The sequence below is a fragment of the Phyllobates terribilis genome, unplaced genomic scaffold, assembly GCF_046119375.1.
Source record: "Phyllobates terribilis strain yellow unplaced genomic scaffold, ASM4611937v1 Scaffold_4__5_contigs__length_816908805, whole genome shotgun sequence".
Classification (NCBI taxonomy): domain Eukaryota; kingdom Metazoa; phylum Chordata; class Amphibia; order Anura; family Dendrobatidae; genus Phyllobates; species Phyllobates terribilis.
In genome coordinates this window covers 583,144,642-583,159,289 of record NW_027362764.1, presented here as the reverse complement: position 1 = coordinate 583,159,289, position 14,648 = coordinate 583,144,642, and the positions used below count along the sequence as shown (strand labels likewise).

The window sequence follows — 14,648 nt, the reverse complement described above, 5'->3', positions numbered from 1 at the left end:
GCCCAGGCCAAAACCGACTTGGACACCCACGTTGTGGCAAAAAACGGGCAAAGAGAGTCTTTGTGTGCCTGTCAGAGGGATCCTTCAGCGCCCCATCGGAAAGGGGAAGGATAGTGTTGTTGGAGAGCCAGGAGACCAGGGGATGGTTGGTTGTCCACTGAGGGAGACTCTCCCCGTTTATGTAGCATTTTGGACGCAAATGGATACAAAACCTCCTAGCGTTTTCTTCTCCGAAAGCGCTTTTCTGGGTGCTCCCATTTCTTGGTAAAGATTCTGTGGAATTCTTAGTGATTGGCAAAAGCCTGGGGAAGGCACTTAGTCTTCCTGAAGGATAAGGTCTGCTCAGAGGGTAAGGGCCTGATTAACAGCCAGAATTAGACTATCCACCATGTCCCGTACTTTTTAGATTTGTTCGGAGTCCAGATCGGAATCTGACTGAGAACGGGAGTCTGACTCCGGAACCGCCGGAGGACGGAGAGTAAGAGAGGGATGCTATCCTGGAAAACGTTGAAGGCGATGGAGAACTGGTGGGTTTGGGAAACCGGAGGGTCCGGGACACCCAGGGAAGCGGACAGGACCCCCTGTGGAGGCAGCAGGATTGGGCAGTCATTCTATGACCGAGACCAAGGTCTGGGACACTTTGGTTAGGTTGGCGACTGATTTGGAGAGAGCTGTGGTCCACTCAGAGAGAGGGCGTGCTCTCATTGCGGGCAGTGGGGGTATGTTGGGGATATAGCATGGTGGGTGGACTGCAATCTGGGCAGAGGGAAGAGGTCTGACCAGAGGGAAACTTCCTGTTACAGGAAAAGCAGGCAAAGTGCAGGACCTAGCCAGAGGATGGGAGCGAGACTCCCGGGAGTTAGACATAGAGAAATGTTTAAGAGAGTGAGAATTGCTGCGGATAGAGAGCTGTCCCCTGGTGGCAGAGCTTATTCAGGCCCTAGATCCTGTGGCCTTGGAGAAACTGGTGGCTCAGTGGTTCCAAGCGGTGAGCAGCTAAGCTTGAGGGAGCCGAAGAGCCTGCAGTGGTTGTGGACAAGCTGGTGACTAGAAGATGGTGCTAGAAAGGAGGAGAGGAAAAGACGGCATCAGAAAGCAAGTGCAGAGATACCGTATGTCTAAATGAAAGGAGCGCGCTGATAGGCTGAAAGCGGTGCGAGAGAGTCGGCGCGTGTGATTGGCAGTGCTGAGGGGGCATGGCCTGGCCACAGGAGAGGGCCCAGGCCAAAGCCAGGAGCTAAATTTCAAAGTGTGGCTGCCAAAGAGAACCAGGACAGCGCAGAGGCTAGTCTATGGAGGAGGGAACCAGAATGGCAGAAACGAATTTGAGACACTTCCAAATGGGTGGACACATTATGTCCTAGAAAAATAATATCATGGAAGGGGAAGTTAGGGCATTCGTCTTTTTTTTTTTTTTTTTTTGAGCCCCCCTAGCTGATGGTAAGGACAATCAGCCGGGAAGCCCCAAAACACTTTTGCTGTGTTAGGGGGTTAGGGTCCTGCCTTGTAGACCAGAGAGGATACAGTAGTGACACACTCCACACTGTGCTCTCGTTCTCTATGTGAGGTGATAAGAGTGACACAGCTCCACTCTGTTGCCCTCACAAGCCATACATGAAAGAAAAAGGGAAATGATTAATTAAAAACAAACCTAATTAGAAAATGGCCTGGGTCCAGACCCGTGTCTGCATCCTACTGACAATAAGCTAAAACTGATTAACGCCGTGCCAGTTGTTGGGTGTACACTGCTGGGGAGGAGCTAATTTTTTTTGTACAGCGTCAGCCTCCTGGTGGCAGCAGCATACACCCATGGTTTTGTGTGTCCCCTAATGAACCGATAGAGAAATTAACTTTATTCCCCCTGGCAGCGTTTTGGCTTCCAGTCATACGATGGCACGGTTTCAGTGACCGCTCAGTGTATAGAGCAGCAGCTGTAACCGCGTCCCCAGCACTGGCTGGCTGTCAGTTAGTGCCGGGGATGCGGTTACAGCCACGCTCACTATTCACAGAATGGTGACTGAAACCGTACCAGCACCACTAATTTCCTCCAGGCAGCGGGGCTTTCCGTGTAGGTGCTGCACGTGTCAGAGCGCTATTAACTTGCAGATTAACCCCATATCAAACAGGTTAATAGCGCAATTTAAAATGACAGGTTTTCTTTACACATATTAGGTACTGCCGTGTTTCTATAATTTTGTAAAAAATAAAGAAACATTTTTTTATTTTTAAGTCCCTTTAGGGGACTTCAACTTGAAATTGTTTATTCACATACTACTGTATATATTGCAATACCACAGTATTGCAGTATATTGTGAAAATCTCTGTCTTCTATGGAGCTCAGCCTACGGAGTTGTGAGCTACACGGCTTCAGAACGCTATTAACCTGCAGATTAATAAAAGGTTTTTTTCACATGACAGGTTCCCTTTAATTTATTTTTTTCATAAGTGAAAATCACTGATGCAACACTGATGGTAAAAACAAAATGACCAAACACTGAAGAATATCGGATCCAAAACACTCATGAAACTCAAACTGTTAAACTGTTTTTTTTAGCGCATATGAAGAATCACGGAAGACTGAATAAGGCCACCAGGGATGGCCTTTATTTGGGACTAAAAGCTGAAGCTGTAGTTAGGCAGAGGGCCCACACACATTTTATGTAGTTTTTGAAGCCAAAGCCAGGGGTAGATGATAAATGGAGGACACACATAAAATGAAAGTCTACTTTTCGTTTTTAATCTACTCTTGGCTATGAATCTAAAAACTGCATCTAAAAACCTGAACATACCCTTAGACTCTGATCAATCAGCAGTCAGTCAAAGAAAGACTGAACAATGATTGAATCCATATAAATATTCACCTGTAGCCATTTTGATTATATGATTTTATAATGACTGCTCCAAAGTCATTGAAAACTGTATTTTGGCTATACCAGCCTATAACCATCATAGGCTACACAACATGAAAAAGAAAAAAAAAAATACCTCTGTGTCCTCAAACAGCTGGCTGTCATCCTCAACATCATCCTGTTCCTGGAGCTCAGCACACTCTCCTTTTCTTGCTTTTTTACGGTCTCCTGTTTGATGGGAAGTTTCGTCATTAGGTTGTAAATAACTCCCCTGAAAATGATGTCCCGTAGAGGAGTTACTTCTGGGACCACATTTTAAGGTTTCCTGTATGGTAGCTTGCTTCACCTTGCTTCTAGGATTTTCTTGCCCTTTCTCCTGTGGGCACAATCCAGAAAACCTATCTGACAGATCCAAGGGCTTGTCGAAGGAAAGATCTCTCGTGCCATTTTTTATGGGAAAATCATTCTCTTTATTAACAGATGTAATTTCACAGTTTGCGTTGCCTTCACTTTCTACCTTTCTCCGTTTGCTAGATCTGTTTGGCTTATAGACCTCACGGTCCACATGATCTTTGCTCAGAAAAGCATCATTGGTGCTTACTCCAGTGATTACAGAGTCGTTCGGTTTCCTGGCTGAGGATTGTTTGCAGCCTGAGCTAATTACAGAGTCCGTTTCTGTCCTGTGGCAGCGTGTAGTCACCAGGGAAGAGTCTTCTGCCTTGCACAATACATGGACGGCAGGTTTGTTAGAATATGAGGATTTTAGGCTGAGCCCACTAGGTAGGAGAGAAGTGCTATTATCTGTTTTGCAAGCGGACTCCATTTTGGAAGTGGCCATCCCAAACACAGGTGAAATCTGCTGCGAGTCCCACTCCAATTCATGCAGATTACTGTGCATATTCTCAGTGAATCTGTGCCAAAGAAGAAAAAAAATTAGCCCAAATTGCATTGTAACCGCATTAATGCATAGTAATACATACAGAAACTCACACACAATACACTGACGCCACAATGAAAACATTTGGGAATCCAGTTTTATATTATGACTTTTAAAAAATTTAAGTTTGGGGAAAAAAAAATATAAAGAGTGCAAAACAAATAGCATCAAAATTCTGAAACCAAGAGTGTGTTTTTTTTTTTTTTTAATATATCAAAAAGCATCCTGAAATGGAAAACTGTAAAAACTGTGCTAGCACAGATCTGGTCTTCATAGGTTATTTGAATAAAAAAAGAAATTTAGAATAGCAGTTACAATTAAAAAGGTATAAAAGACAAGATATAGAAAGGGAATGGAGTGAAATGGGTTAAATCTGCACTGCCGGTGAATGATGATGGAAAAGGAGTCAGACATCCAAGAATGCGGTTTGTCAACGCGTTTCGAAGTGCCACACTTCTTCATCAGGACAAACCACAGTGTTCATCCAGAGAAACAGTGCAGGTATAAATAGATATTGTATTCAAATAAAGGTGCGTAGAGCAACGGCCTCAGATGTCATATTACCGGAATACAACAGGTCACTCCAAAGGATACAAACATTAAATGATTTCTATAAAATACATTGTGGTTGACATGTGATTAAAAACTTTTAAAAAATTGTAACAGTAAATTTTAACAATTTAAAAGTTTTTAATCAAAGAATATTGCACATCACAATTCATAAGCAAACTATAAACAATCTTTAGTTTTCAAGGACCGTTTGCCTCAAAATATGTTAAGACCCCTGGTTTCTGTGCATAATATCTAGAGAACATTAGCTTACACGGGGATCTGCAGGCCTAAATGGCTTCTTTAGCTGAAATTAACAAAAGCATGACAAGTAATATAACACTTTGACAAATCATAGATTATAGTGTATGTACTGATTATTTTCCTTATCAGTCCAATTGTCTGTGTAGATTACACAGGCTGTCCTAATGGCATAATCAATGTCCGTATGAAGTATTAAGACACATGGATGTCAAAAAGGTTGTCTACCACATGCACATCTCCCCCTGCCTCCCAAAGAGCCAGAGGCACAGCTCAATGTTTAGCCAACTTGGTGTTAGTATGTATTACATGGCTTCCATTTATTTAATGGGTAGTTATGTAATACTACATTTATTCTACGGTGAGCACTACCTGACATATCACACAAGATGAAACCCTGAGTACCCTGTAGACCTGCACCTATATCCAGCACTGCTCAGCTGTTTCCATAACTCCCACAGAAGGAAACAGCGAGAGCAACACTACACATAGTAAGGCACGTGGAAACATTTCAGCTATCACACAGGATGCACATCAACGCAGTTCTCAGCCATGTAAGTGCATGAACTGCAAAACTACACAACCATATATCACTTTTCCAAACACAACAGAAAATAAAGCAGGCCATACACATTAAATGACTGCTGGCCAAATGATGCAATCGGCCGACAGCCATCTCAGTGACATTCCCATACATGAGAGCGCTCGTTCGGTTGAGCACTTCTGTGTGCTCTATGAGAAAGCTGCCAGCTGACATGTCGGCAGGTGGTTTCTTTCTGCGTGAACAATGTAATTGGCAGTCCAAAAATCGAACATGCACAAACAACACCTTTGCCTACCATCAGTTAGTTGGCACCACATACAATATCAGCGGGTTCAGCCAACATAAACATAAGGTGTATGGAGGCCTTAAGAAATTGTGCTAGCTTCCAATAACAGCAAAGAAGAAATCACTGCCAAAGAGAATAGCTGCAGAGATGAGAAAACAAATTAGTAGCAGATTACTGGGTTAGCAAAATATCAAGAGACAGGACTTACTCCAGTTCACTGTGTCTTGGAGACAGCTCCTCCTGCTTGTTAAGTGCCTGCACAGTGCCCGCATTGGTCCGTGGACTGCTTAGCACTCTCTGCGATTGCTTCAAGAAAAGCACAAGCAAAACAGGAAATAGTGATTATTTTATTTCTGTATAAAACATGGTAAATTGCACTTTGTAGGGGGATGTTCTCTGCCACAGCTTGGCTTTGCCAGAGATATAATCCCTGCTTTTTATAATAAAGGCTATAAAAAGCAAATTAAATTAATGCACAGTAGCAGTCTATATGTATCCATACACCTTAGAAAAACACTGGCTGAGTATTTGGGGGTTATTATTTCTCAAAAGGTAGAGCAACCTATTGCTCTAAACATTTATCCCTCTAACCCTCATTGGGTGCATAAATTGCTTTAAAATGATATATTTGCCCAAATTCATATATTTATTTCATTCCTCCCCAGTTATTATTACGAGAGGAATAAGGAGAGATCTTGCCCTTAGAAAGTTTGATTTAGACCTTCTACAGGCAAGGGGGGGTCCCCTAGAATCAGCTTATCTAGTTTGCAAGCGCTTAACATCATGGAGGCTTGGCAGCTCCTAGCTTATTCTTTTACTTCCTGGCTGCTTAGCATTGGTGGACAGATATTGACACGAGCTACGCCATCACTGCACTAGCAGGAGCATTGATGGGTTCTTATGAAGGGTTAACAAACCTACTCTATAGATAGAATGCAGACTCATCAGCTCTAATCCCTGTTAAGGGGCTTGGATGCACCACTAGTGTTGCCTAGGGTGCCACTCTGGTTTAATCCTCACCTTCCACATTTATTCTCTGCTTGATGTGGTCCTCTGGGTGAGGTATGGTGTCATATTTTCTCAGATACTTCTGAACTGCTTACCTTTGAGGATTTCCATTCTAGATAAGGGGTTCCTGATAACGCTATGTTCCTATACATACAACTCCATTGGGCAGTGAGTGCAGTTTGGCGTAGCACAAGTGTCTTAGGCTTTTCAAAATTGGAGGGGCTCTTAGGGACCTCTGATTTACCTAAACCCCTCACACAAGCATATTCTCTTTTCCATCCATCTGTGGTCAAGCCTTATGATGAGGCTAATGTGAAATGGGTAGCGGATACATTGGATTTGACATTGAAGGAATAGGGAGAGGTGGAAGATGCATTCTATTCCTTAGTCATGAGTGCTACGGACTGTTTGATCCAGACAAAATTTCTAAATAGAATTTATTATATTCCAGAAAGGTTGGGATGGTTCTGAATAATTTGTGTTTTCATTGTCAAGTGGCAGTGGGTTCCTTTCTGTACCCAATTTGGTCCAGTCCTAAACGTTTTCTATCCTGGTATGAGCTACTTCTGTTTTTTCTTGAATTCCCTGGGGTGTTGTCCCCTAAAGTGTGCCTGCTGGTTATTATAGATGAGCTTATTGATGGGTCCGACCACAAACTTTTTTTAGCTTTTTGTTTTTCAGTTCTAGGAATGGCATGGAAATCCATGGAAGTCCCCTGTATGCTCCACTGGCTGCAATTAGTCAATAAATAAATTCCACTATATAAATATATGAACAGGAGGTGTGGTTACAAAGTTGATAAAGTATGGGGACAGTGGTTAGCAATAGCTGATAATGCCCGAGATTACCAGCAGAGCTCTCCGCATATTTCGTTCTATCCTATGTCTGTATAAGGTGTTTGTGATGAACCTGTAGCCGCCATCTTGGTAATGATAAATCATATCCAGGGATGGCCACACTTCAGCAGCCCCCACCCTTGGGACCTTCTGTTAAAACGTCAACTAGATAGTTTCCCCCCATCCAGGCTCCTGTAAGATAAGAAGCCTACTTAACACTTGAATGCTAGGAGCTTCAAAGACTTCGAGAGGAAACACAGCCAGCAGGGGGGGGTGCTTCGTCTATCTGTACCTGACCATTTGTCCCATAGGACTAGTTTCTTTGTCTGTCACAAGCATGGAGGCATAAGATATAGAAACATGAATAGTACACGCATGTTGCGTGGGATGGGCCAATAAAAAAATATCACGGCGTCCCGGAGCCATTGCGCACACAAGCCTCCGCGGTAGACGTTTGTACGTGCTCTGGAAGCCAAGATATAGCGCGGAGCCATTCCTGAGGACCGTATGGTATCATAATTGATATCAAAAGGTCGGTTACGGCGGCCCGAATCCATGGGAACCCCTGGGGGTATCATGAGACCATCCCAGAAGAAGTTATTGGGTTCCATAGAATTTGGGCTTCTGATCGAAGTTAGACCTGAGGGTGGAGACTGAGCCAGCTGACCTCACCAGCAGTGGGCGGGACAGGGCAGGTAAGATAGCAGGACAGACAAGAGACAAGTCAGTCTTGACCCAAGAGTGGTGTGCTGAACATCTGAGCACCAGCTGAGGCCACCAAGGGGAGGAGCAGTTTGACCATGCGGTGGTAGGCCTCAGCCTGTAACAAAGAACCGTGCCTGCGATCGCAGAATCCTCTCCCTGCGTCACAAGAAAATCAAGAAACCGGTAACTGATATGCTGTGGTGATTCTGTGTGTTGTATTCCATTGTTGTATAGTTTAGCCTGACCTTATACCTGTGTATATTTAGTTGTATATCGTGTATCTAGTGTATTATTATAATCAATTACCTCAAGTAATTGTGGGCCTGCCTTTTATTCTGCATAACGAACGCACGTCCGTGTGAGCTCGGCTCAAGCCAAAACGCTACCCAGGGTTGGTTCCTGACCCGATATAGGCCCATTCACGGACTGGGCGTATATCTAAAATAGGGACTGGTGGCAGCATACCAACTGGGGATTGGGGAAGGCTGGTAGTGACGGTCGGAGGTTCAGATATATATATTCCTGGCGCGGCCAAGGAAGATATATATACCGCCCTCACTACAGAGGGCCCCGATACCCAGTAGGTTACAGGACAGTCTCCCTGGCGACCGCTTATCCTAGGTGCAGTTCCTTGACTGACCTGAGGCTAAGAGGGCGCTAGCGAGTTGTGCTGTGTAGTGACGTTACGGTTTAGTGACGTTGAAGGGATAACACACTACCGTGTTCCCTGCGCTGGTTGCAGCGTCCTGGCACTACTTTCTCTAGGTGCAGTACCTTGACTGACCTGAGAGGTAAGGGGGCGCCAGAGAGCTGCACCCACCGGCCGGCTTTCATCACATTGGTGGCAGAGCGGTGGGATTGCAGAATAATAGTGTTGTGGGACCCCTACTCCCAGGCACTAAAGACTGCCAGTGGTAACTTCCACTGCTGGAGTCTTAAGGTCAGCCCAACATTAGACGGTCAGGCTAAAAGTATAACAAGGTGTGTGCAAACTCAGGGTTGCAGCGGTGTCGGTTACCAAGATGGCAGACGGCACCAGGAGCAAGACCCTGCAGGAGGCTAATGCTACGGTCCGTGTGGCAGGAGGGGAGGACATTGTTACTCATGGCGAGGAGGAGTCCAGCCCGGGCACCTCAGGGAGCCAGTCCCCAGTATACGGTCCCGCAGTGGGCTGCCCACCACCTACCCAGCCCAGCCTGTCCAGATCACAAGCCCTTTTACAAGCGGCTATGGCAAGTCTCCAGTCTCATGGCGATGCCGTCTACAAAACCCTCCTGGCAGCATCAGAGAAGGCAGCGGAGGAGGAGCGCGAAGCTGCGGAGCGCCGGGAGGCTGCGGAGCGTGCAGAGCGGGCTGCAGAGCGCCGGGAGGCTGCGGAGCGTGAAGCTGCAGAGCGTGCAGAGCGAGCTGCGGAGCGCCAGCACCAACTGGACCTGGCCCAGCGGGGGCTTCCGCTAGAGCAACCAACCCATCAGGAGACCAAGTCGTCCAAAGTCCGAGCTGAGGACTTCCCTCTACTGGAGAAGGATGGGGACCTGGACTCCTTTCTGGTGGCATTTGAACGGACCTGTCTTCAGCACCATCTGGCCCGGGATCAGTGGGCCAGATACCTGACCCCCCGTTTGAGGGGTAAGTCCCTGGATGCCTTGGGGGACTTACCTGCCGGGGAGGTACAGAACTACGACTGCATCAAGCGGGCCCTGATCCGGCAGTACAACCTCACTCCCGAGTCGTACCGCCAGAAGTTCCGGAGCCTGCTGCGTGGCCCCAAGGACACCTGGACCGATCATATGCGGGCGCTGTTGAGAGCCGCAGAGCACTGGACCTCGGGTCTAGCGCTTACTACCCGCCAGGAGGTCCAGGAACTGTTCGTCACGGAGCAGTTCTTGTGGAACTGCCCAGAGGACCTCCGACAGTTCCTCCGTGACCGAAAACCAACAGGGGCTTCTGCTACAGCCGCCCTGGCAGACGAGTATGCCAATAACAGGGCGCCTGAGCTGAAGAAGTCTGCCAGCAGCACCTGGAGAGGGGGTAAGCCCAGTCATGCCCCTGTTTCCCCGGCCCCTAGAACACAAGGGGTGTATCCCCCTGTTGCCCTCTCCAGGCAAGGACCAGACGTAAGACGTTGTCATCTATGCAACAAACCAGGACACTTTAGGGCTGAGTGTCCCCAGCGCCAAAAGACCCCATCCCAGTCCCAGAGAGCGCCCAATGTTTTGTGTGTGGGAGGGGGTGGTGGTAGGTCCCTGGACAACATCCAACCCGTCACCATAGGCCGTTCTGCGGTCATGGGACTGCGGGACACGGGCGCTGAACGAACACTGGTACGGCCTGAGGTGGTGTCCCCCCAGGACTTGATACCAGGAAAGACTCTTTCCGTCTCCGGGGTTGGAGGCGTGGAGCCGGCACTTCCCGTTGCCATGGTGTATTTGGACTGGGGTGCCGGAAGGGGGATGCGGGAGGTGGGAGTAACGCCAAATATTCCCGCAAATGTTTTATTAGGGACCGACTTGGGGCGTCTAGTATCGCAGTATGTACCCTCTGAACCCCCAAGTTCGGCCCCCCAAGAGTGTATTGATTTGTCTGCTGCTAATGCCAACCATGTTGTATGTAGTGTGTGTCCTGCTGAGGAGGAGGGAGTGAAACCTGAGGGTAACACCTGCACAGACACAACACAAACAGGGTTAGTGAAAGCAGGTGGGGAGTGTGGGGATGCCCGCAGAGGTGCTCAGCCGGCGTGCCGTGACCTCTTGTCCTCCGGTGAGGGAGGGGGCGGGCAGGATTCTGTAGAGGGAAGCTCAGGGATGGAGAGGGGGGCAGCTACCGGCAGTGTAGGGCTCCCAGGGGTATCCAGGCTGCTGAGTATAGGCCCACTGCAGGGGGAGGAACAGGCCATGGGAGGTGGGGGTGTCCCAAGAGAGGAGCCGCCAGGTAAGACCCCAGGGCAGGAGTTCCCCACATCCGAGATGTCCAAAGGCCTAGGAAGCCTGCCTGATCGGGCGGCTTGGTCAGAAACAGAGGGGAAGCAGGCACTACCCACGGTCACAGCGGTCATAGCCGCTGTCACCAGGAGTGGGAGCGCCGGAGCCCAAGGAGCCTTGCAGAGGTCCGACGGCTTCCCCACTTCTGACCAAGTGTCTGCCGGGTCAGACAGCGGCCAGGTGACATGCCCGGAGGGGCTGACAGAGGATGTGGCAGTTTCGTCGATTCTGGCCACATCAAGTCAGGAATTTCAGGCTGCGTTGGAAGCAGACGACAGCCTGAAAGCTCTCAAGGAACAGGCGGCACAGCCTCCCATGGAGTCAGACTGCGAGCGGGTGGTCTGGGACCAGGGACGGCTGTACCGGGTAACGGTCCAGCAGGGTTCACCGGAGGCGTGGCCCAGGGACCGACAGTTAGTGGTACCCTATCCGTTCAGGGCGGAATTGTTGCGGATCGCACACGAGATTCCGATGGCCGGACACCTAGGGATCGCTAAAACCAAGGCCAGGATAGCTCAGCATTTCTACTGGCCTGGGATGGGAGCCGCGGTGGGTGCCTACTGCCGTTCGTGTGACACCTGTCAGAGGGTGGGGAAGGCGGGGCCGCGCCCCAAAGCCCCACTGGTAACTCTGCCAATCATCGAAGAGCCTTTCTCGAGGGTTGCTGTGGATCTTATTGGACCTCTGTCCACTCCCAGCCACTCCGGGAAATGCTTCATACTCACGGTAGTGGACTATGCCACCCGGTACCCGGAAGCGGTAGCTTTGTCGTCCATTCGGGCCGACAAGGTGGCTACCGCCTTACTGGAGATCTTCTCCAGAGTGGGTTTCCCCCAAGAAATGCTCACCGACCGAGGGACCCAGTTCATGTCGCGGCTGATGGAGTCCCTCTGTAAGCAAATGCAGGTGCAACATCTGGTGGCCAGCCCGTATCACCCACAGACTAATGGCCTGTGTGAGCGGTTCAATGGCACCTTAAAGCAGATGCTTAAGATGTTGGTCGACTCCCACGGGAGAGACTGGGAGCGTTACCTCCCACACCTCCTATTTGCTTACCGGGAGGTTCCGCAGGCCTCAACGGGGTTCTCCCCCTTTGAGCTCCTGTACGGGCGACGGGTACGGGGCCCCCTGGCTCTGGTGAAGGAAGCATGGGAAGGGGATTTGGCCACCCCCGAGGTGTCGGTCATCGAGTATGTCGTGCGCCACCGGGACAGGATGATGGCCTTGGCAAAGCTGGTGCAGGACAATATGGCCCAGGCCCAGGCCGACCAGAAGCGGTGGTACGACCAGAATGCTTGTGAGAGGACCTACCAGGTGGGTCAAAAGGTGTGGGTACTGGTCCCCGTACCACAGAACAAGCTTCAGGCAGCCTGGGAAGGTCCCTACTTCGTGCACCAGAAACTCAATGCCGTCACCTATCTGGTCACCCTGGATCACGCCCGTGGAAGGAGGAAGGCCTTCCACGTGAACATGATGAAGGCTCATCATGAGCGGGAAGCGACTGCCCACCCAGTGTGCAACCTTCCCGAGGAAGGAGAGGTAGAAACCCTCCTGGATCTGCTCACCCAAGCCAAGGCGGGTGGGTCCATCGAGGATGTGGGGGTTGGCCACCAGCTCACGGAGGACCAACGGTCCCAGCTGGGGACCACCCTGCACCCCTTCCGGGGGCTGTTCAGCAGCCTGCCCGGAAGGACTGAGATGGCTGTCCACGACGTGGACACTGGCGATCACCCGCCGATCCGGCGTTCAGCATATCGGGTCTCTTTCGAGGTGCAGGGAAACATGCGCCAAGAGATAGACGAGATGCTGAAGCTGGGGGTGATCCAGGCATCCAGCAGCGCGTGGGCCTCGCCTGTAGTCCTCGTACCAAAGAAGGACCGAACTACACGGTTCTGCGTGGACTACCGGGGGCTCAACGCTGTAACGGCCACCGATGCGTTCCCCATACCACGCATCGATGACCTGCTCGATCGGATGGCCGGGGCTAAGTACCTGACCATCATGGATCTGAGCCGGGGGTACTGGCAGATTCCTCTGACCCCCGCGGCAAGGGAACGCTCTGCCTTTATCACCCCTTTTGGACTGTACGAGTCCACAGTGATGCCATTCGGCATGAAGAATGCCCCTGCCACTTTTCAGCGGATGGTCAATACGCTGCTTGAGGGACTTGAAGGGTACGCGGCTGCGTACTTGGACGATATTGCAGTCTTCAGTCCCACTTGGGAGGATCACCTAGAGCACCTGCGGCAGGTGCTCGGTCGGATCCACCGGGCAGGCTTGACCATCAAGCCGGAAAAGTGCCAGCTGGGCATGAGTGAGGTCCTCTACCTGGGTCACCGGGTAGGCGGGGGGGTTCTGAAGCCAGAACCGGGGAAAGTGGATGCCATCGCATCCTGGCCCACTCCTAGGACCAAAAAGCAGGTGATGTCCTTCTTGGGGACCGCCGGGTACTATAGGAGGTTCGTCCCACACTATAGCACCCTGGCCAAGCCCCTGACGGACCTCACCAAGAAGAAGCTGCCCGTCGCAGTCGACTGGACAGTCGCCTGCGAGACAGCTTTCGGGGCACTCAAGGCCGCCCTAAGTAGCTCCCCTGTACTGCAAGCTGCCGACTTCGACCGGCCGTTTGTGGTACAGACCGACGCCAGTGACTTTGGCCTCGGTGCTGTGCTAAGTCAGGTCAACACGACAGGCCAGGAACATCCTGTCTTGTACCTGAGCAGGAAGCTACTGCCCCGGGAGGTGGCTTACTCCACGGTGGAAAAAGAATGCCTGGCAATTGTATGGGCCCTGCAGCGTCTGCAGCCCTACTTGTACGGGAGCCATTTCACCGTGGAGACGGACCACAACCCCCTCAGCTGGTTACACACGGTCTCTGGGTCGAATGGCAGGTTGCTACGCTGGAGCCTCGCTCTCCAGCAGTACCACTTCTCCATTCGCCACAGAAGAGGCCGTGACCACGGTAACGCTGACGGGTTATCCCGGCAAGGGGAGGGTGCAGAAGGACGCACGGGGGAACACAGGAATGTGCTACCCCCTCGCGCCCTCGTATAGGGGGAGGTGTGATGAACCTGTAGCCGCCATCTTGGTAATGATAAATCATATCCAGGGATGGCCACACTTCAGCAGCCCCCACCCTTGGGACCTTCTGTTAAAACGTCAACTAGATAGTTTCCCCCCATCCAGGCTCCTGTAAGATAAGAAGCCTACTTAACACTTGAATGCTAGGAGCTTCAAAGACTTCGAGAGGAAACACAGCCAGCAGGGGGGGGTGCTTCGTCTATCTGTACCTGACCATTTGTCCCATAGGACTAGTTTCTTTGTCTGTCACAAGCATGGAGGCATAAGATATAGAAACATGAATAGTACACGCATGTTGCGTGGGATGGGCCAATAAAAAAATATCACGGCGTCCCGGAGCCATTGCGCACACAAGCCTCCGCGGTAGACGTTTGTACGTGCTCTGGAAGCCAAGATATAGCGCGGAGCCATTCCTGAGGACCGTATGGTATCATAATTGATATCAAAAGGTCGGTTACGGCGGCCCGAATCCATGGGAACCCCTGGGGGTATCATGAGACCATCCCAGAAGAAGTTATTGGGTTCCATAGAATTTGGGCTTCTGATCGAAGTTAGACCTGAGGGTGGAGACTGAGCCAGCTGACCTCACCAGCAGTGGGCGGGACAGGGCA

General features: G+C 50.2%; 1 protein-coding gene across 2 annotated transcripts in view; it reads right to left on the bottom strand.

Annotated features, from left to right (window-relative positions):
• Positions 1-14,648, bottom strand: part of RBBP8 (RB binding protein 8, endonuclease) — a 100,207-nt gene that overhangs the window by 45,390 nt on the left and 40,169 nt on the right. For both annotated transcript variants that reach the window (XM_073679155.1, XM_073679156.1), the window contains exons 10-11: positions 5,635-5,732; positions 2,986-3,760 (exon numbers count right to left, since the gene is read on the bottom strand). In XM_073679155.1, the coding sequence (XP_073535256.1) occupies positions 2,986-3,760; positions 5,635-5,732 (873 nt within the window). The remainder of the gene's footprint in view (positions 1-2,985; positions 3,761-5,634; positions 5,733-14,648) is intronic.